The 23,226-nt window shown below is 52.8% G+C and overlaps 1 protein-coding gene across 2 annotated transcripts in view; it reads left to right on the forward strand.

Annotated features, from left to right (window-relative positions):
• Positions 1–256: 256 nt before the first annotated feature.
• Positions 257–23,226, forward strand: part of BACE2 (beta-secretase 2) — a 76,900-nt gene continuing 53,930 nt past the window's right edge. For both annotated transcript variants that reach the window (XM_008145782.3, XM_054713556.1), the window contains exon 1: positions 257–942. In XM_008145782.3, coding sequence (XP_008144004.2) covers positions 643–942 — 300 coding nt within the window. In that variant the 5' untranslated portion in view covers positions 257–642. The remainder of the gene's footprint in view (positions 943–23,226) is intronic.

Genomic DNA, 23,226 nt, shown 5'->3' on the forward strand with positions numbered 1-23,226 from the left:
GGAGGCGCAGACTCGCTGACTCCGCAATGCTCACGGCTCCTTCCCGACTCCCCGCTCTCCTCCCGGATCCGGGTCACCCCTGCAGCCCCGCCCCTGCGGGGCCCGAGGACACCGGCGGGGCGCCCTCGCGCGCGGGGCCGGGGGTTCAACTCGGGCCCTCGCTTCCCCTTTAAGGGTTCCCGAAACTTTCCCCCTGGTATCAGATGAGCCTCGTCACATCCGTTGGCCGGGGCCGCCGGGGCGCGTTCCGAGGAAGTTCGGGACACGAGTTTCCCCGGGGAAGAGGCGCGGCCCGAGCCCGGCGAGTGCGGGCAGGGCCGGCCGGCGGACCTCAGCGGACCCCCGCGCCGCGCTGCGACCTTGGCCGCGCGGGAGGGCCCGGCGCTTGCGGGGCAGCCACCGCCCGCCAGAGGGGGCAGCGGCGACCAACTTGCTCAACTTGGCGGCTCGGCGCCTCCTCCTCCTCCTCCCCAGCCTCCTCCCCCGGCCCTCCTCCCATCCGCCGCCGCCGCCGCCGCCGGCCCGGGGCGCGCCCAGCCCTTCCCCGCAGCCCCGCGCAGCGCCCAGTCGAACCGCACGCAGAGTCGCCGGACGGGACAGGACGGGCCGGGTCGGGCGCGTCCCCCGGGCCCCGCCGCCGGCATGGGCGCGCTGGCCCGGGCGCTGCTGCTGCCGCTGCTGGCCCAGTGGCTGCTGCGCGCCGCCCCGGCGCTGGCCGCGGCGCCGTTCACCCTGCCCCTCCGCGTGGCCGCAGCCACCGGCCGCGGGGTTGCGCCTACCCCCGGGCCCGGGCCCCCCGCCGTGCCCCGCGCCGACGGCCTCGCCTTCGCCCTGGAGCCGGCCGGGGGCGCGGCCAACTTCTTGGCCATGGTGGACAACCTGCAGGGGGACTCTGGCCGCGGCTACTACCTGGAGGTGCTGATCGGGACCCCCCCGCAGAAGGTAGGTCGGTGGGCGCTCGCCCGTCCCCCCGGACCGACATCCGCGCCAACCCTGCAGTCCTCAGGCTGTAGCCGTGGGATCTGGGGGGCTCGTGACCCCAAGGCAGGCTGTGGTGGAGGGGTGGGGGGCGGGGGGCGCAGAGGGCTCCTCGGGGCCAGAGCGGGTCGCGCGCCCTCGGGAGCGGGTGCAGCCCTGCCGGGGCGCAGCCAGGGGCGTGTGCACGTGTTTCCGAACTTGTTCCTTCCCCGCTCCGTTTGGCGGGGCAGCGAGGGGAGACCTGTAACTTCCATCTGAGGAAATTCCTTCTGGCGGCTACGCCCCCTTCCCGCCCGGAGACGGTGCGGGGGCCTCGGGCGCGAAGCTGTTGTTGGGGGAAGCACTTTGTGTTACTCTTTACACCCCACCCTCCCCGCGCGTCTCTCTGCTAAGGCGGCAGGTGGCCGGCTCCGGCGGCGCGGGGTGCTCGGAGCGGGGGTTGTGCGTGCGCCCCGCGGGAAGCTGCCCGGTCCGGGGGCCGAGCTGTCTGCCGGGCGAGCCGCGTCCCCTCCGCGCCGCTTCCCTCTCCCCGAGGCGGCTCCTCTGCTCCCGGGGCTCCTTCAGCCGCCCAGCCCCTCTGCACACGCGGTGCGAAGTGTTAATGCGGCACAGCTGCTGGGGAAACAGACCGGCTGAGCCAGGCTTTCGGGAGACCAAGGTAACAGAGTAACATCAAACAGCTTTCTTTTTCTCCTTCGCAGAAGGGTTTTCATTTATCAGCACTTTTTGGAGCAAGAAATAAATGTCCCCAGGCTCGGTCATCTTAAGAAAAACAACATCCCAGGAATCGATTGGGCCCTCCTCTTCCTTCCTAATCCAAGTGTGATTTGAAGTCAGATGTTTCTTATCAGTAGGATACATTGTCTGAAGATACTTTTATATTTACTTCTAACATTGTCATTTGGGTTTTAATTCAGCGGTGATTCCTCCATAAATAGAACAGGCTCATGACTTTGGTGTAATTCTAATTAAATTATTCAAGACTTTCTGAAGAGAAACGGCATGCCATGCTAATGCTTTTTTAAAAAAGAAACTACTGAATAACTTCCATACTTGTTTAACTCGTCTTTTAAAAAACCTTCAAAAATGGATTCTGCTCAAAACTTGGATGCTAGTTCCTCTCATTTGAGTGTTGTCTCTGCCGTCTCCAGGGTGGCTGGTGGCTGGAGGCTGGAGGCTGGAGGCTGGAGGCTGGAGGGATGCCGTTCAGGGAGTGGGAGGGAGTCAGCTGAGGAGGCTTAAGGGACCACAAGACGCTGGTGCTGGTGAGATCCACGTGAAAACATGTGCCGGGTGGTGAGAGCCTCGTATGTTTCTGTCTCACAAGATCTCACGCGGTATTGAGGATGGACGTCTGTGTGGCCGAAGGACAGCCTTGGGGAGCAGGCCCTAAAAGCCTCTCCATTTAGAAAAGGCGTGGCTTGATGAAGAACTGGTGTTTATTTTCGAGTAGGTGGGAATTCTCTCTACTGAAGTCAAGCAGATTTCGGGGGGTAAATGGGTCCTGATGCCCGTCTCCCTCCAGAGAAGAGGGGAAGGGAAAAGCCTAAGGAAGAACTAAAAAGTATTTCTCACCTGGCTGGCGTGGCTCAGTGGTTGAGCATCGAATTGGTCACAGTTTGATTCCCGGTCAGGGCACATGCCCAGGTTGTGGGTTCGATCCCCAAAGTGGGTTATGCAAGAGGCAGCCGATCAATGCTTCTCTCTCATCGATTGATGTTTCTATCTCTCTCTCCCTCTCCCTAACTCTGTGAAATCAATAAAAAAAAATATATTAAAAAATAAGATAAAAATATTTCTCTTGGGCTCCCAAAAACAAATAAAAAATATTCCATAAATAATAGCTTGTCTTCATTAATCAATAATGTTTGCTTTAAAATGAGAAAGTTTAAGTTACAGGAATGTATTGAGTACCTAATGCTCATCATATCTTCACCTAGGCCAAGGAAGAAGTTTATTCAAGGTTATTTCTCAGAGAAACGTTAGCATGTTTCCAGGGAAGGCTGTTTTTAACAATCTACATGTAACTTTTACATTTGACAGGAAATGAAATATTCTGTGCCTCTTTCCTGGCCTGATTTAGTAATAAGCTGCTTTATAGCAGATCTGTGTGTGTGATCTTTGCAAATGCCTCCTGTGAACTCTCCGGTGGTAGTGACAAGTGCATCAGGATTGCTTTTTCCCAGTCTCCCCTGCGGTGCCTGACCCCCAGCAGGTGTTCGCAGCAGGTTAGCCGGGCCGCAGCCAGCCGTGGGGTGACTTCTGAACCCGGAGTGAGCCTTCCTGCTCTCTTCGTGGCCAAGACTCATGATTTATATTCCCTGCGGGTTCTCTGAAGCCTAAAACTTGCTTAGGTGGAGAGAAAAATGGAATTGTAAATTCAAGCGGTAAACAGCCAAGAGTTTTTGGAGAATTAAGTAATAGTCATAGACGGTGTGAAGGGCTCCCCTCCGGCCAGCACGGTGCCGTGGTGTGTGTGTGTGTGTGTGTGTCCGTCCGTCCGTCCCAGGGGAGCCTCAGAACCACCTCACGGTTCTCATCCCTGTTGAGGGGGTGGGAAGACTGGGGCTTGGAGAGGCTGAATGACTTGCCCAGGGCAACAGGACAAGGAAGCAGGAGAAGCAGAAATGGAACCAGGAGCCGGATTCCAGAACCCAAGTTCGGAACCACCAGGCAGCACCTGCTGCCTTGCCTTCCTGCCTCATGGCTTCTTTTCTCTGCATTTTGGCTTCAAAGATCCCTGGACCGTACCCCCCGCCCGCCCCCCCAAGGTGTTAGGGACTTAACATGCAACCAAACCTGGACTCTCCCACTCCCCCATCTCTTCCTCTTCCTTCTGGGCATAGTGAATAGTTGGAATGGGAGAGAAGATTCAACAGGAACAAGAGCTCCCCCCGCACCCCCAGAAAAACCAGCTGTTGGACATGGGCTGGTTCCCTGAACGCTTTAATCAGGAACCGGGGCTCCTTCTTCTGCCTGACACTCTTCAAGGCGTCACAGGGATCTGCCCAGCAGCCCCGGGAGCGCAGGCCCGCGTTGGCATGGAGATGAGAGCGGGGTGTTTGTGACCATTATGTGACTTCTGACGGTAGAGAACCCGCCTCTGCTTGAACCGGGCAGTGTGGTCTTATTAATGATAATAATGGTGTCCTAAAGTGATTATAATTACAGCAATTTCTATGATAAAAAAAAGGACTTTCATGCTAACACAGTAAATCCACCGGAAGGTGCTAAAGGTCTGCATCGCTATACCTGGTAATGGCTTTGAAAAGTCTTCAGGGGTTTCTGTTGAAAGATTCCTGTCATCTCCGCTAATATGGGTAAAACAGGCAGCACAATGATTTTCGTAGTTAAACATCTGAATGTATAAGAAAAGAAGCCAGATTATTTTGGGGGACTCGCATTTTAATCATGGTGCATTGGCTTGATTATTACTTAGTATGCAATTTTTGGGGAAGGATTTGAACTGAAAATACGAACCAAGCCTGTGCCATTGAGGAGGAAGCCATCTAGTGTCCCCAGATGGCATTAAGCTCGCTGCCAGCGAGGCTGAGAAACAGGAAGGCGGTGGCCAGCAAGAAGAGATGGGATAGGACAAACCGAGAAGGTAAACAATTGAAGGAAAAAGAAAAGATTACCGGGGTTAAAAGAACAAGAAAGTCAGAGCTAGGGTCTCGGCGGCTTCTGAGCTGGAGACAGAATTCAGCATCGATGGCCCTGCTAGGAAGGACTGCAAAGGCCCACGCAAGACATCGGCGCAATCGCCGGGGAGGCACAGTCAGAAGCCACCCTCCCATGGACTGCCAACCTCTATTTCAGGTGGATTGCGTGCTGGGCACCATGCTGGGTGTTCTGCACAAGGCGCCTCATCTAATCCTCGCAACAGCCCTTGAAGGATGTGCAGTTGTGTGACTTCCTTGTCAGCTGGGGAGGTCAACTACTTTGTCCAAGGCCACACTGGCGAGTGGCAGAGCCGGGGGAGCAGCAACCGGGTCTGCCCGGTCCACAGTCCGAGCCCCGCACCACTGCTCCTGCTGTGCATGTGGACTTTCTAAATAACCACCTCGCCCAGCTGGCATGGCTCAGTGGTTGAGCATCGACCTATGAACCAGGAGGTCACGGTTCGAGTCCCAGTCAGGGCACATGCCTGGATTGTGGGCTGGATCCCCAGCGTGGGGCGTGCAGGAGGCAGCCGGTTGATGATTCTCTCTCATCACTGACGTTTCTGTCTCTTTCTCTCCCTCTTCCTTCCTCTCTGAAGTCAATACAAACATTTTTTTAAATAAATAACCAACCACCCTCAGACACACCTTTCTCCTCAGGTTCATCCTCCCACCATACCCTGCGCTTTCTTGACTTCTGTCTGGCTTCCTTTGCTGTGGGATGTGGGCGTAGTGGGAAGTGTCCTGGGGGCCGTGACGCTGGTAGCATTGCACACAAGGTCACAGGCAGGTGATCAGCCTCCCCGTGTTCTCCTTTTCTCATTAGTTAATGATCTTTTGAGTTTCTCTTTTCCTGAGGCTGCTGCAATAAATTATCACAAACTAGGTGACTTAATAGAAATGTGTTTTCTCACAGGTCCCGAGGCCAGAAGTTCAAAATCAGGGTGTGGGCAGGGCCTGCTCCCTCCCCGGGCTCCTGCGGCCTGGCTTTCCTTGGCTCTTCACTGCATGACTCCGATCTCCGCCTCCATCCTCACATGACACTCTCCCTGCCGGGTGTGTGTGTGTGTGTGTGTGTGTGTGTGTGTGTGTGTGTGTCAGTCACTATGCTGGGGCCCACCCGATCCATTCTGACGTTGTCTTAGCTTGATAACATCTGTAAAGACAGGTACCAGGGTTTAGAACTCCAACCTGTCTTTTTGGGGAGACACAGTGTAACACACAAGTTTGTTCTGAGTTTATTGTTCATGGATTTTTTTTCTTTCTAATCCGTCTCTTAATTGCCAATAACTTTGACTTGGAATTCACATATTGTTTTTATTGAAGGTAGTAGCATTGCCATCACGTGGAGCCTGTGACAAGATCGTGCCCTGGGGGACAGTCAGGTGGCAGAACGAGGGCTGATTTTAGATTTTTTTAAAAAATATATGTTTTTATTGCTTTCAGAGAGGAAGAGAGAGGGAGATAGAAACATCAATGATGAGAGAGAATCATTGATCCGCTGCCTCCTGCACACCCCACACTGGGGACTGAGCCCAAAACCAGGAATCAAACTGTGACCTCCTGGTTCATAGGTTAACGCTCAACCACGGAGCCACGCTGGAAAGGCAGATTTTAGATCCTTTCCTGTATTTCTGTGTCCGTTTCCTCACTAGAAAGTAACTGCTTATAATGTTAAAGAATTTCCCATCTTATCGCACTAATCCTGGAGTTGCTGGAGTTACGCTGTAATGTGGGAAAAGCCCACTCTACCAGGCCCCTGGCATTTACATGCCTGTGACAAACAGGTTCTCATGTTTCCAACCACACAGATGAAGAAAGGCTCGGAAGCTCGTATTCCATGGTTGGAAGACTGGGAGGCATCTGTCACCCCCGTTCAAATCAGATACATTTGATATGAAAGACACACCTTTCTCCTCAAGTTCATCCTCCCACCATCCCCGGCGCTTTCTTGACTTCTGTCTGGCTTCCTTTGCTGCAGGAAGCTGGGCTTCGCCGCCTCTGGGCTTCCTGTTCCCCCCGGAACGATTGCCCATCCTTCTAACTGAAAACCAGAAGGGAAAGCGAGGCCCGCTGTCGTGGCAGCGATCGCTCCTCGTGGTGGTGCCCCGTTGGGCAGGACCACAGGAGGGGCCCTCAGAGGGGCGTTTCCCTTGCCCGTGGCACCTGGCAGCGTGCCCTGGGATTTACTTTATATCCCAGACACTGGATGGAGCAGGTCCAACCCTTGGGCCCTGGATTCAGCGTCCCCCTGGGCTGAGGGCGGGGCTGGTGGCTGCTGACTCTTGCCCCAGCCCCACGAAGAGCGCAGCAGGAGTAGGTGCCGAGTCCTGGGTGACAGTGAGCAAGGAGCCGTCCCTTCCACCTAAGGGCTCCTTTTACTGCTAACAATGGGCCTCTGCTCCAAGGCCATCTGCCGCAGCTTCCTCCTCACACACGCTGTTCTGCTTGTCCAGCTGGACTTGATGTTGGCGCTGGGGCTCATGGTACGCTCGTGACAACCGATACCACCTGGGAGACCCCGCACACCTGTGAGGCTGGTCCACCGTGGCCCCTGTGCCTTTGCGCATCCACATTTATGGGGGCGAGTTTGTGAGAGAGGGGGTGAGTCCCGCATTGCGGGCTGGTGTCCCGGGCTGCGGGGAATTTGTGTGTGATGCACAGTCGGCCTGCCTGTCACTTGGCTCCCCTTCGCCCTCCCCTGGCCCAGATGGACCATTTGAGGTTTTGCCCATTGCTCCTCAATAAAAAAGGGTTGCTGTTTTGCTCTTGGAATTCGCAAAGAGGGGAAAATACTCTCCAGTGCTGAAATGGCCACATTAAGGGCACAGCACTCGTCGGTCCGGTGTTGAGCTAGTGCTTGCTCTGCAGCTCAGGTCCCGGGGCGGATGTTTGCACATGTTCATTGTACGGCACATCACATACCTGTGGCCGGAAGTACTCGGTCTCGGGATGCCACTGTAGGAGGAGGATGGGGGCTGTCTGGAGAGTGAGGCCCGGTGCCCAGGGCCAGCTCCATCGTTCCCGGGAGCCGTACAGGGCGGTGGGAAGCCCACTTCCGTTTCATACTAAACAGAGTGGGAGATTTATACCTGGTCTCCTAGGGACAGCTTGCTGCTCCCACCACACATCTCCAGCCTCTCCCAAGCCAGCCGATAAATGGCCTTATTAGCAGCGGACAGGGAAGCACTTCCACCTCCCACCCATGCAAACCCCGGCCCGGTGCCAGCCCATGGGCAGCCCCTGCAGAAGGTGGTGCCCTGGGGAGGGAAGGTGGGAGGTAGTGAGCGGAAACCTCTTCCTGAGAGCAGAGAGGGCAGGATAATCTGGCCGGGCCCTTGGCCAGGTGGGGACCGGTCGCTGGAACAGAAGCTGCTTGCTGAGAAGGTGGGCGAGGATGCCAGAAGCCTCGGCGGGGCCCCCGGAGCCCTACCCACCACGTCAGCTGCTCCTGGGGCGATTCGTAGGCTTTTCCCAGTTGGACAAGCGCCTGTGTGGTTTGTGCCGTCATCTGGGGACTGGGTGTTCAGGGTGCTGATCCCGGGTCTGCTGCTTGCCAGGTGCTGGGGGTGGAGCACCAGTTCAGCCGCTCAGAGCCTCGGTTTCCTCTCCTGTAAGTCAGACGCGTGGACCAGAGGAGCTGAGATGCTGCAAGCTCGAACACGCCACCGTCACGGTGCATGTTATTGGTGAGCGCTTTCCGTGGCGCTGATTTGTGTCCGCTGTAACGCAGCTCAGCTAAGCCTGGGTTCTGTTCAGGTGCAGAACCTGCTCAGTGCCGGGGCGAGGGGAGGTGGATGGTGTTGGCGCTCAGCCAACCACAGTGGCAGAGCCTTCTCGAGCTGGTTAGGAATTCAGATTCCTGCGACCCCATCCAGACTTCCTGGGGGAGACCGGCTGCCCCGGGGCCCAAGAGTCTGCATTTTACTGTGCTCCCCTTAAGCCGCCCGGCCCAGCCCTCGGACACGATTTGGAGGCTGTGAACGGCGCCAGGTGCTCCCCGGCTCCTGGTTTTCTGTGTGAAATGGGTGTGTTTCTTATCCTCTTAAACGCGGCTGTTTGGTTAACTGTCTCCTCTGCCCGTTGGAAAATCTCTACCTCACGCAGACTGTGCTCCCGAAGCTCCCTCGAGTTGGCAGGTGGAACCTGGAGTGAGTTTTGTTCCGGGGAAGCGCTCGGAAGCCGGGCCGTTCAGTCTCTGTGCTGATGGCAGCCTTTCCAATCTCTAGTCTCCCGAGCAATAATTTGTAATTCAATAAACATGAATTCCTAGGGAAGCAAAAAGGAAAGAAAGACCTGCAGATACAAGCACCGCTTCTTCAGCGATTGGATTCCGCAGACATCCCATCTCTCTTCTGCACGGGTCTCAACGATTCTGGGGCTTCCTCCTATCCCTGTTCCCTTGCTGGGGGTTAGGACACCTCGTTGCCGATGTGTCGCTGTTTGTGGATTGGTGCCTTAGCAGAGCGCTTGGGGCTCTCAGAAGTGTTTGCTGGATGAGGGGCAGGACAAATGAGAAGTTGTTACGAATGGTGCCGGGAACAACTTTGTTGGGGCCTCCTCCCCTCAGCGGGACAGGGTTAGTTTTGCTAAAGCCAGCAGGAACTGTGGTGGGCTTGGGTTCTGGGCTTCCCAGCCCTCTCGAGGGGGCCTGGGGCTAGAGCTTTCCCCCAGGGCTGGCCAGTGGTCTAACTCAGTGGTTCTCAACCCAGGAAAGTGTGCCCTCCAGGGGACTTGGCACTCTCTGGAGACAGTTTTGGTTGTTATAACTTGGGTGGTGCCATTGGCATCTAGTGGATAGAGGCCAGGGATGCTGCTCAGCGTTATACACACACACACACACACACACACACACACACACACACACACACACACACCTTGGCATCTAGTGGATAGAGGCCAGGGATGCTGCTCAGCATCCTACACTTGCGCGTGCATACAGACACACACACACACACACACACACACACACACACACACGTTATAGGCAGTTAGATAGGACGATGTCTAGGCCTCGGTTGTATGTCAGCTCCAGGCCCAGAAGAGCAGCAAAACCAGACCAGTGATCCTGTGGCTGCCTCAGGACCAGGTGCATTGACTAAGGACCTCCCTGCCCTGGCACTGGCCAATCAGTGGAAACCAGGACCCTGGGAAGCTGATGAATACACTATTGAAAGCCTCCCATGAGACCTCCCCTCAGATTCCCACCTACAAGAGAGAGGACACAGGACCCAGTGTGCACTCTCCCCCAGGGGAGCATGCCTGTGCCATTCCTTCCCCCTCTCCTTTCCCACAGGCATGTGTCCCCTAACTTCTAAGGGGCCCCATGAGACTTGCAAGCGGAGGAGCAATGGGCAGCAGCAGCTCATCCCCGCTAACCCCCTGAACCTCTCTCCAAGGCCCCCTTTTCTCGGACTTCCCAGTGAGCCAAAGCAGCCCAGCCCAGGCTCTCCTGTTGCTTCTTCTATTCCCTTCCTTGTTTCACTGTCCTGAGTGTGTTTTTTGCTGCGGCCAATAAATTCTTGCTGCTTGCCTGCACTTTGTCTCTTGATTGAAATCTTTCCTTCAAGAAGACAAGACCCAAGGTCTCATCATCTTGCCAGTAACACAACTACCTGCCCTCATCTCTGCAGTCTGGTCTTTTCTTATCTATATATATAAAAGCCTTCTCTCTATATAAAAGCCTAAGCGACCAGTACAACCAGTCAGCTGAATGACTGGTCACTATGACATGCACTAACCACCAGGGGGCAGATGCTCAACTCAGGAGCTGCCCCCTGGTGGTCAGTGCGCTCCCACAGCCAACCTCCCGCGGCCGGCCAACCTTCCGCAGTCCCTCCCCCTGGCCGGCCAACCTCCCGCAGTCCCTCCCTCCGGCCGGCCAGCTCCGGTTGGCCCCCATCGCTGGCCAGGCTGAGGGACCCCAACTGTGCACGAATTTGTGCACCGGGCCTCTAGTGTTCTATATAACACAACTCCCTATCAACAGTGCCAAGGGTGAGAAATCCTGGTAAGTCAACCCACCAACTCAGCTGACCTGGGAGCAGCTGCCCAGAGCAGGGAGGGGAAGGTGTCTGTCAGAAGCATGCTGGTGAGGGGCAGCTGACACCTGTTGACCCCCGCCCCCATTTTTGCAGTCTGGTCTTGTCCTAGCATGATGTGCTTCTTGCCGGATACAGCCAGGCACATCAGGAGTGTTAAAAATCATCTCTAACTGGAGTGATAGGGTATTAAAGAGAAGGAATAATTTTTTAATATATAATTTTATTGAATTTAGAGAGGAAGGGAGAGAGAGAGAGAAACATCAATGATGAGAATCATTGATCAGCTGCCTCCTGCACACCTCCTACTGGAGATGGAGCCCGAAACCCGGGCATGAACCCTGGACTGGAATCAAGCCTGGGACCTTTCAGTCTGCAGGCTGATGCTCTGTCCACTGAGCCAAACCAGCTAGGGTGAGAAGGAAGAATTTTGAACCAGACTCAGTGAATGAGCATGCTTTCATTTCCTCGGCGTATTTTTGAAGCACCGACTGAACCCAGGTCCCATTCTAAGCTCTGGGAGGCAGCAGTCAACTAGACAAAGGTGTTCCTTGCTTCTGCGGAACAAGGCAGACTGTGAGACGGTAAACAGAATTCTAGACAAAGGCTATGAAGACCATACAAGCTGGTCATGCTATGGATTTAAACAAACAAGACTGCTTTAGAGAGGGTCGCTGAAGACCTTTCTGAGGAGGCATAGTTTGGGCTGTGAGAGCAGAAGAGAGGCTAACATTCGAGGAATAAAAAAAACACGAATACCTTCTACCACGGAGTGCTTTTGAGAACATCATTGCAACCGAGGAACCGCAAACCGTTTTAAAGCTCTCCGTAGAACCTTCCTAAAGCGACCTAGGCTCGGCTCCCCACGCCTCTGTGCCAGTCTGGTGGGCCTCTCGTGGCCACGTGCACTTGGAACTCTTTTCTAGAAGAGAAAGATGTGACATGTAGGCACCGAGCAAGACCACATGGTTGGGGTGGGAGGAGATTGTTTGAGGTTAAAAACAACCACAGAACCTCCCGTGATGGCGGAGTGCCCTGAACCTTGGACTTCTGAATGGCTAGTGCCCGCTGCCTACTAATCCTCCAGGTAGTCACCTGATCCTCCAGGTAGTCACCTGATCCTCCCAAGTTCCTGATCCCACAAGTTCACTGGAGCCCTACTGCGTTTACCGAAGCGTGGCTCCCGTATGTTTTATATGCATAAGGATCGATTACCGAACAGCTTGTGGATGTTTTATATAACATCAATTCTTAAGTCCATACACATTTCAAAAATATATATGAAATATTTTTCGTCGTCCTTCGATCAGTAAAGCAAGTAGTGCATTTAGGATGTTAACCATGAGGGACACGGGCAATCAACTTCCACTTGCCCACCTTCCTGCTCACTCCGCCCAAACGAGAGGCTGCGCGCTGGGCTGTTTACAGAAGGTGGGGTCCCTGTGTACCCAAGGACGGTCCTCGCCTCTCCTCCACGTCCAGCTGACAACTCCCTTGGGGCTGCTCCTCTCTCGTCTCTCTCAACACATACCTCATTGTGCTGGGTTTCTGACCCGTGAGGCTGGCCAGAGAAAATCCCAATATTTGTGTTCCGGCCTCAGGGGAGACAGAGACCTGCGACACCTTAACTCGGCCTCCTGTTCCCGCCCAGCTTCACCAGCACTCTTCTAGGTGCCCGGTGCCTAGCAGGGCCCGTGCTGCAGGGGGCGCTCCGTCCCACTTCCTGTGATTCCTGGGGGCTGCCCCACCTCAGCCCCCACCTGTGAGTGACCGGAGATACAGAGCCCAGCCATCCTGGCTTCCCTGGCCACACAGCGTCTCCACGCATCTCTCAGAGTCCTGACACCGTTTTCACATTATCTTCTACATCAATGCTGTTGAGAAGCCCAATGAAATTGGGATTTTTGATTCTTTGTATGCTAACTGTATATGAGATACTGAGATGTAGGAGATATTGTATATGTGGTATTCCAAAATTTCATGAGACTATCTTAGGATGGCCTTCTATGTTTTTATTTTTATTTTATTATTATTATTACTAGAAGCCCAGTGCACATAATTTGTGCAAGAGTAGGCCTTCCTTCCCCTGCTGCCAGCACCAGCTTCCCTCTGGCACCCGGGACCCGGGCTTCCCTTGCAGCCCTGGCTTCATCCGGAAGGATGTCTGGTCTAATTAGCATATTACGCTTTTATTATTATAGATTTTATTGTGGCAGTTGCTGAGTCTTTTCAGTTTAGAAGCTCATGACATTGAGTTCTGAGGAATTTTCTAGTAAAATGTCTGTTCTCTCTGTTTGGACCTTCGATTATCCATTGGTTGGGACTTCTACTTCGGTTTCTCCTATTCTGCATTTCTTTGCCTTTAATTTGACTCTGACTATTCATTTCTGCCATCTTTACTTTTTAACAGCACTTTGTTCCCCTCAGAATGTCTTTTGTTGTTGCTCCCTATTATTTCAGAGTTGTGTATCTTCTATTGCTCTGAGGAAATTATGATTTTTTTTTTTGGCAGTTTTCTTTCTGCTTCCTGCCTTTTCTCTCGTGTCTCTGAGTTCCTTTCCTTGGGGTGTTTGTCATGGTTTCTGTCTCACACTAGAGGCTTTCCTCAAATACCTGGCAAGTATTGACTGTCTATTTTTTTTATTTTATTTTATTTTACTTTATTTATTTATTTATTTTTAAATTTTTTATTAAGGTATTATATGTGTACATATCTTACCATTGTCCCCCCCACCCCAGACCCATACATGCCCTCACCCCCCAGAGTTTTGCGTCCTTTGGTTATGCTTATATGCATGCATACAAGTCCTTCGGTTGATCTCTTATCTCCCCCACCTCTCCCTAACCTTCCCCCTGTAATTTGACAGTCTGTTTGATGCTTTACTGTTTCTGTATCTATCTTTTTGTTCATCAGTTTATAATGTTCTTTATTATCCAAAAATGAGTGAGATCATGTGGTATTTTTCTTTCATTGACTGGCTTATTTCACTTAACATAATGTTCTCCAATTCCATCCAGGTTGCTGCAAATGATGAGAATTCCTTCTTTTTTATGGCAGCATAGTATTCCATTGTGTAGATGTACCATAGTTTTTTAATCCACTCATCTGCTGATGGGCACCTAGGCTGTTTCCAAATCTTAGCTATTGTAAATTGTGCTGCTATGAACATAGGGGTGCATATATCCTTTCTGATTGGTGTTTCTAGTTTCTTCGGATATATTCCCAGAAGTGGGATTACTAGGTCAAATGGGAGTTCCATTTTCAGTTTTTTGAGGAAACTCCATACTGTTCTCCACAGTGGCTGCACCAGTCTGCATTCCCACCAGCAGTGCACGAGGGTTCCTTTTTCTCTGCATCCTCGCCAACACTTTTGACTGTCTATTTAAAAGAGAAGCATTTAAAGAGCCGATTGGAAGCTCCGGGGCTGTACCCTGTAGGCAGAGTATACAGTTTATTTTCACTATTTATATTCAAGTCTAACTTTTGAAACATGGCAGTGATAACGGTGCTGGTACCTGACCTGTGGCAGATGTTTTCAGTTGGGTGATGAAACCCAAGCACCTTCCCAACACTCGGCCTTCTCTCTGACCCGAAGCTTTCACCGTGGCCTCCTTTGTGACAAGGACACAGCTCTGGACAAGGACCTACATGGAGGTCCCCCGGGGGATCTCAGGGAAAGCTTACGTTTTCCTGATAAAAGTGGAGGCTAAGGCTGAAATGATCATTTCTCCTGCCTCCTGCCTTTGATAAAAATTCAAGGCCTTCAACAGGGACAGCCAACTTCTGACCTTGAGCGAGAAGTCAGGGGAAACCAGGGTGGTCTGCCTCTGATTTTCCTTGAGATGTTGATCCAGTCCCAACAATCTCTAGAGACGTCTTGATTTGGAGAAAAACAAACCTCCGCTTGTTTGATCCACCCTAAATCTATAGTTTCCTGTTTACTTCCTTCTAAAAACATTCCAAATGATGCATCATCATAACCTGAGAAGGGAGAAAAAAAAAAAAAAAAGCTTAATAATTTAAAAAATTAGTTTAAGGCAATTTGCCATCTTTTTCCTCTCCTGGAAATCCCCGGAGAAGAGGACACGTCTGAAAGTCTTCTATTATTGTCTTTTCTGCTGTTATGGACAAGGCCCTCATTTCCTGTGGGCAAGGTGTGGATCCTGTCACAGGGATCTAAACTTGGCCACCACAAAAGGACCCCCAGATGAGAGGACCACCAGAGGGGTTTGTATGGGCTAGACGGGGCGTCGGCAAACTAAGGCCCGTGGGTCAGATCTGCCTGCTTTTGTAAATAGAGTTTATAGGGACGTGGGCATACTGACTTCTCTCCACGTGGTCTGTGCTGCTTCCCCACCACAATGTCAGAGTTGAGTAGCTGAGACAGATGCCACATTGCCATAGCCTCCCCCATCCACTCCCTGGCTCTCTACTGAAAACAATTGCTGTCCTCAGGGTTAGACTGTCAGGTGCTCGATAGAGATGAAGGAGGGAGTGCAGGTGGGGGCATCCCTGGTGGGTATGGGGAGGGGGAGATGGTGGCTCTGAGGAGCCCACTGCATACCCTACAAAAGGAAGGTTGAGCAAGTAGACATCAGCCATACACAGAACCATCCGTGAACTTAAGGACGATCCTCCCCTGCTCCGCCTTCTGTCCTAAAGGAATCAGGCATCGTCATGAGCAAGGTGGGGACATAGAAATGAATCCCCACCATGCCTCCCCTTCTCTTCAGAAGGTCTCTCAGTCCAAGACAAGCCCATGACATTGGATGCCAGATAGCAGCATTGATGTTGCATAGGACTGGACTTGTCATACCTAAAAATAAGTGTATTACCACAAAGCTATTGGAAAAATGCAAGCTTTGCCTGCGATTTCATTCAAGGATGGAGAAGAACAATTTACAGAGCTTGTTTGAAGTCAGTTGTAGGACAAGGGAAAGTTCTATTAAAATGCTATCTCATCACGCGAGCCCTGTGGAGAGAAGTTTGGAAATGGCTAGCCAATTTCCATACGCATTTATCCTTCGACTCAGAAATCCACTTCTAACAAAAAGTTAGGTTGGGAAAAACTATGAAAAGCAATTCACAAGTCAGTTCACTATGACAATACTTGCACTGTAATAGCAAGTGATTGTAACAGTGTTCGTCAAAAAAGGACTGATTGGCCCTAGCCAGTTGGCTCAGTGGATAGACCATTGGCCTGCAGATTGCAGGGTCCCGGGTTCGATTCCAGTCGAGGGCATATGACTGGGTTGTGGGCTTGATCGCCAGTAGGAGGCATGCAGGAGGCAGCTGATCAATGATTCTCTCTCATCATTGATGTTTATCTCTCTCCCTCTCCCTTCCTCTCTGAAATCAATAAAAAATATTTTTTTAAAAAAGAGTACTTTAAAAAAAAAGAAAAGGAACTGACTGGTGGGATGTAGGACATAGACCATGGAGCATGATGGAGCTGGAATGAGTGAGGACCATCTTAGAGAGCCTCGGGGGAGGAGAGCAGGTGGAGAAGAGAGTGGGTTAATGTGTCTGTTCACCTAGGAGAGCGGACATGCTCACCAGGCGCCTTGCTTGGGAGACTGTCCAGGACAAAGGTCTCCAGAGTGGGGGTGACTGTATGGCTCAGCGAGCACGGTCCTTTGCCCCCAGCCTGTTGGACCATCTGCAGACTTCAGCGCTTTCTTGGTGTGCTGTGCTTTTTAAGGACGAGGTGCATGTGTTTATTGCCTAGAAAGCCGCAGCCCCAGAAGGGCTGACTTTACGGGGACCACAATGGGCTGGCAGAGGTATGCGACTGAGTAGACACTGAAAAAAATAATAAACACAATTAAAATGGGTCCCTTTGAGGTGATCTTTTAACACCGAGTTAGAAACTGCTTTTCAAAGGAAAATCCAGCTGTGGAGAGTCTTATAAAGATACTAGAGGCCTGGTGCACAAATTCATGCACGGGTGGGGTCCCTCGGGGTGGCCTGTGGGGATCGGGCTCCAGCTTGCGCTCCCAGCCTTGTAGCCCTGCAGCCCCACCTTGACCTAGCACTGCCCCCTCACCTGCTCCACCATCCCACCTGTGGGACGATCGATTGGGGCCGGGTTCCTGCCACCACAGCTGGTTACTGTCTGTGGGGCGATCAGTCGGGGCCAGGCCCCCCACCTGGCTCCACCAGCGCCGCTGGTCGCCTTCTGTGGGGTGATCAAGTCCCCGCTCACACTCGCCTTGGCCTGGCACCACCTGCTCACCTGCTCCACCATCCCGCCGCAGTCCCACTCTCATCGGGACCCATTGGGACTGGCAGCGCCTCCACTGCTGCCCGCTACCAGTGCTGCATTGCCGATGCCCGCCATGTTCCGCGCCACCCCCTGGTGGTCAGCGCACGTCATAGCGAGTGGTTGAACTCTCCCCGTCGAGGAGACAATTTGCATATTAGGCTTTTGTTATATAGGATGTTTAAATGTTTCCATCATTACTGGATTGTCTACTACCAGAGGTGATAGAGGTTTGCTGCCTGCAAAAACACTTTGAACCTTCAATCCGGACACTAAACTTATGACCTGTGTAAAAATCTTCCAAACAATTTCAGTTCTTTAAGAAAAAAAACAAACAGTGAGAAGTAGTACCTTCTGGTTAGTTCATGAGAGCTAGGGTAGATCGGGGATTTACCGTTCGCTGTCCCATTTTACAGGTGAGGAAACTGAGGCCCAGATGGTTCCATTGTGAGGCGACACAGCTCCTGAGGGCAGAGCAGGGTTTGAAAACGGGTGGGTGTTCCTCCACGGTGTGCTCTGAACCACCGCACTAAGCCGCCTGCTGGCACGTAAGTTACAGATGTGCACACGCATGGGGTTGAGTACTGGAAAATATTTTTCTTGATGGCGTAGTTTATCCTAAAAATTTCAGAATCACTCGTCTGTGAGAATTTAGGAGCCTTTATAAGGAAGGGTAGGCCTGGTTTGGTTCAGGACAGTGGTCGGCAAACTCATTAGTCCACAGAGCCAAATATCAACAGTACAACGATTGAAATTTCTTTTGAGAGCCACATTTTTTTAAACTTAAACGGTATAGGTAGGTACATTGTTATTAACTTAATTAGGGTACTCCTAAGCTGGCCTTTGCTAAAAACGTCCTCAATCTGATTGAGGCATGTGGCTCGCGAGCCGCGGTTTGCCGACCACTGGGTTCAGGAGAAACAGCCCATTGCCGAGCAGAGCCAGTGTCCTGGTACCCAAGCCAGATCTTGGATAAGCACAGATGCTCGGCACATAGCCCTTCACGTGGCCATGCGCGTGTCTGGCCCTGCCACGGCCTTGGGAGGACACCTGGCTACCGCCTCTAAGCTCCCCGACCAGAGCGGTCCCAGAACAGACGTGGACAACAGAAAGCTGATCTAACCCATCAGTGCCGACTCCCAGCATGCTCGCTGTGCACTGCCTATGCGCGGCCTAGTGTGCCCTCTGCCCAATCAGCAGGTATGAATTCCCCACCTGGAGTTGTGGCATCGCCCACCTTTGACAGGAGCAACCTCGGATGTCGAGGTGCAGCTTGGAGTCTGCCCATCTTTTTCCGCCTGTGTCCTGGGAGGCGGGTTGGCTGCTGAGCCCCCTCCGCCTCCTGCGCCATCCCTGCCCTCTTCTCCACCGCCTTCCAGTGAGAGCCAGAGGGGGAGGGGGAGGAGGAGGTCAGTGAGGAGCAGGGGTGAGGATGCTCTGCGGGTGGCAGCAGGACCCTGCCCGGGGCCTAGCAGGAGGCATGAGACCTGGGTGCTGGATGGAAGGGCACACCCAGGGCACTCAATGAGTGGGGGCCCTCTGTCCCATGTCAGGGTGGCAAACCCCCGGAACTGGGCCACTCGGCTCCCTTTTCTCCTGGCTTTGGGTCAGCCCATGAGGACAAAGAGAAGGTGTACAAGCCCTACCTTTGGGTTAACAGCCGGTCCCCTCCCAGCTCTGCCTCCAGCCTACCCCTTCATGCTGGGATGGGAGAGTGCCAATGGCTGCTGTGGGGGCTCTGAGTGGCTTAGCCTGTGCCCATCCCTACCCCTGCCCACAGCCCCCGGGGGCAGCCCTCCATCACACCTGTGCCCACCCCTGCCCCTGCCCACTGCCCCGGGGGCAGCCCTCCATCACACCTGTGCCCATCCCTGCCCCTGCCCACTGCCCACTGCCCCCGGGGGCAGCCCTCCATCACACCTGTGCCCATCCCTACCCCTACCCCTGCCCACAGCCCCCGGGGGCAGCCCTCCATCACACCTGTGCCCATCCCTACCCCTACCCCTGCCCACAGCCCCGGGGCAGCCCTCCATCACACCTCCTCCTGGGAACACTGGGGTGACAGCCCTCTCCTGCTGGGCTCTGCCTACCACAGATGGTGATGACAACAATGAGACTATAACTTGGTTTAGTTTATGAGTCCGTCTAGATCTTTATTTCAGGCCACGGTTTACGTAGTTGGTTTGTAGTGAATATACTGAGCTGCAGAAGGTCAGGGGAACAGAGATCCAAGGTCACGGTCCAGTCGGCCTTCACCGCCATCTCCGAAGTGTTCGCAGGCCCGTGGGGTTGGATTGCAGCCGTGTGACCTGCAGGGGCTCGGGGCCTCATCCCTGGGTGTGCTGGCCCACCCCCTCTATGGGCTGAATTGTGTCCCCCTCCCCCGCAATCGTAAGTTGAGCTCCTAACCGCCAGCACCTTAATGTGACTGCGGCTGCAGGGATGGCCCTCATCCTATGTGACTGGTGCCCCTTAAGAACAGATGACAGAGGGGGAGAGAGAGAAGAGAGAGAGAGAGCGAGACAGAGAGAGAGAGAGAGAGAGAGAGAGGCGCCAGGTGTGTGCATGCACAGAGGGATGGCCACGTGGAGAGGCAGCAGGGGCCCCAGGGGAAAATGACCTGCTGGCATTTCTACTTCAGCCCTCAGACTGTGCGAAAGGAATTTCTGTTCTGGACGCCGCCCAGGTCTGTGGTATTTTGTCCTGTCGCCCTGAGCAAGCTAACACAGCCTGCTGGCGTCCCAGCCCCTGATCGGCATGCCCTTCCACCTCTGCCCCTGCCCCCACTTGGTTCCAGGGGGCGGGCGGCCTAGGTCCCCCACCCCTCCGGGCCATGATCCCTGCCGGACCGTTTTACGTTGGCAGGAATGAGGGGAGGGGGCCCCTGGGACAGAGTTGAGCCTAGGCTCTGACATCCCCCCCGGGCTTATTTTCTGGATCATAAAACCTATTTGTCTTATTAAGCCTTTTGTTCTTCAGTAAATGCGTGTGACTCTAGCAGAACCACTGAGCACCTGCTCTTATCGCGCCGAAGGCAGACGGAGGAGAAGCGTTTAATGGAGTTAAGCTTGTTTTCCACAAGTCAAGGCACATCCACTTGGGGCGAAATCGTGACATTCAGGTGACCCAGAAAATGATGGCTTCTTTTATGGCTGCTGCTCCGGGGGCCCAGACCATCTAGCTGCCGGCCTTTCTGAGCTCTTGAAACAGAGAGGATTGAGATGTTTTGTGTGAAACCGGCTCTTAAGCACACCAGGCTTTCGGCTGTGCCTCTTCCCGTCTCCTTGCCATCTGGGCACTTCATTGATCTCCCTCCCCGGCGGCCCCTCCAGGAGAGGCCACTCAGACTGAGCAGCCTGCGCACGTCTGCACGGTGTCCGGAACCAGACGTGTGGCGTGTGCAAGGTGGGCGCCTGGTAACGCCCTGTAGTGAGGCCGAGAGACCCTTCCTAGGAATCAGACTTCAGGAAATTGAGGGCGGCGTTTTTTCCCAAGGTCTGCGCTCCCACTCGCTTCTGAGGGAAATTGGTGTTGGCCGTGGAGGAGAGCATTTGAGTTAATGTGGGCAGCTTCCAAGAGTGATCAGTACTTCCCACACTAGCAAGCCCAGCGTCGTTTCGAACCATCGTCAGTGGCCTCGCCAGCGTGGCTCAATGGTTGAGCGTCAACCTATGAAGCAGGAGGTTACAGTTCGATTCCCGGTCAAGGGCACATGCCCGGGTTGTGGGGTTGGTCCCCAGTAGGGGGCGTGCAGGAGGCAGCTGATCAATGATTCTCTCTCATCCATGTTTCCATCTCTCTCTCCCTCTCCCTTCCTCTCTGAAATCAATAAAAAGTATATTTTTTAAAAAAAAAAGAATTACTGTCAGTGACTACAACTTGATTGTTTTAAGACTTCAGTTGGGTCTCTTTAGGTAGAGGCTCTGATTGGATGGGGCGGGTGTATTGGAAGACTACAAAATCTTCCTGCAAACCCCATCTTTGCCCCATGTTGGCTTTTATATTGCTCTCAGTGTTTTAGGGACTGTGAAATCATGTCATACAATTTTTACTAAGAATTATTTTCACAGGTCTTTGTGCCCCACAGGCAGTTGTGGCTGCAACCCATATTTGCTGTGCGTGTCATGCCTGGTTAATGTCGAGATGACATGTATGAACAGTATAATAAGGTGCGTGATGGGAAGGGGTAGGAAGACTTTGCCAAGATTAAGATGTCAATTTTTTTTTAATTTTTTTTTGCCTAGTCTTAGTGTATCTTATCACTAGAATGTTCTGGAAGATTTCCCTGTGACTGTTCTATACTCCAGTTAGGAAAACACTGTATTTCACTGGCCTGGATGCAAAAGAAAGATGCATCTGTGACTTCTCCTCTGGGCTGGCGTTCTTTCAAATAGCTGGACGCCATAGGAACGTGGAGATTTAAGGTCGTTTCTGAAAGGAACGTACTTGGAAGGGCTTTAAAACGTCTCGGCAGAGATTATGTCTGTAATTGCTATATGCCTTTTAAAATACTTGCTTTTTTTTCTCGTGGGTTTAACAGGGAAGAAATACCAAAGCCTTTTACAAACCACATAGAAATAGCCTGTTTCTTAAGTGGCTGCCCTGGAATTCGCACAGGGCGGCAAAACGGAAGCCGGTGGCCTTTCCGGGGTCCAAGGCCAAGCGTGTGGGCTGGCCGGACCAGCAGGCACAGAGCAGGAGATGGGGTGACGTTGTAGATTTTCAGAGGGTGCCCGTGGGGCAGCGGGCCACAGCCCTCCACACGGAGCCGCACACGAGGAACCATGGCTTACCCATCACTTCCGTCCACACGCGCAGGTGCAGGCATCAGGGGAGCTGGGAGGGTGATGTTTGTGCCTTTGACCTTGGGACTGAAGTAATCGTTTCTGCTTTCAGAGCCCTTCCTGTTGGTCAGTAGCATAGGCATATTTTTAAAGAATGAACTCTGAGAGGCTAACCTGGCAGGTCCCCTTGGTGGGTGAGTTTTAAATACAGCGCAGCCATTACGTAGCCATCTGTACGCACAGCGCAGAGTAACGGAGTGTGCGATGGGCAGGCCATCGCCCTATTGGGAAACGTGCTTTTCCGGTTCTCGTTTTACACAGTTTTAAAATTAGCGATACTGCCTACCGAATATCATAAACACGGTAGTTATTTTTTTTAAGTGTGTTGAGGGAAAGGGCTGGAAAATTAAACGTTTAAATCATGGGTAAACCTCAATGAACTAACTACCTCTAGTTACCTGCGCTTTAGGCCCCACCAGGCCTTCAGTCAGTTCAACAGACGGAAAACCTTATGCGGGAGGAGCTGGTCTTTTATCTGATCACTAGGTGGTGGATTCTGTCAGGGACACCTTATCTTCATCCCCGGGGCCCAAGGACGTGGTAGCTGCTCACTCAATATTTATGGGGGGGAGGGGGTCCCCCCAAAGCCTTGAAACAGGATTTTGAAGAGGTATTTGTCCACCTGTGTTCAAGCAGCTTTATTCACCACATCCAAACTGAGCGAGCCAGTGTCCATGGATGGAAGAATGGATTTTTAAAGGTGGCCTCTACATATAATGGATTGTTATTCAACCTTCAAAAGGGAGGGCATTCTGACACCTGCTCCTGCATGGACGAACCTTGAGGACATTAAGCTCAGCCAGATACGCTAGTCACTCATTAGGGGCCATAGAGAAGTCAAGTTCACAGAGTCAGAAAGCAGACTGGGTGGGTGCCAGGCACTGGGGCGGAGGGAATGGGGCTTGTTTCACGGGACAGGTTTCAGTTTTACAGGAGAAAGGAGTTCCGCTGGTGGATGGTGGCGGCGGCTGCACAACAATGTGCCTGCTAGACGTAGCACCACTTAACTGTACACTCAAAACTGGTTCCGGCCGAAACCGGTTTGGCTCAGTGGATAGAGCATCGGCCTGCGGACTGAAAGGTCCCAGGTTCGATTCCAGTCAAGGGCATGTACCTTGGTTGCTGGCACATCCCCAGTAGGGGGCGTGCAGGAGGCAGCTGGTCGATGTTTCTCATCGATGTTTCTGGCTCTCTATTCCTCTCCCTTCCTCTCTGTAAAAAAAAAAACAATAAAATATATTTAAAAAACAAACAAAAAAAAACTGGTTCCGATGGCAAATGGTATGTTTCGTGTCTTTGACCACAATGAAAAGAAATCTTAATCCCTGGAATAATAGTGAGGAGGAAGCAAATAGTGGGGCGTGGGCCCGGGGTTTCCCAACATAATTCGTTCCCAAGGCTGTTCGAGAAGCAATTTGTTTGAAACCAACCAGATCGT

This window comes from Eptesicus fuscus, chromosome 3, assembly GCF_027574615.1.
Source record: "Eptesicus fuscus isolate TK198812 chromosome 3, DD_ASM_mEF_20220401, whole genome shotgun sequence".
In the NCBI taxonomy this organism is placed as follows: domain Eukaryota; kingdom Metazoa; phylum Chordata; class Mammalia; order Chiroptera; family Vespertilionidae; genus Eptesicus; species Eptesicus fuscus.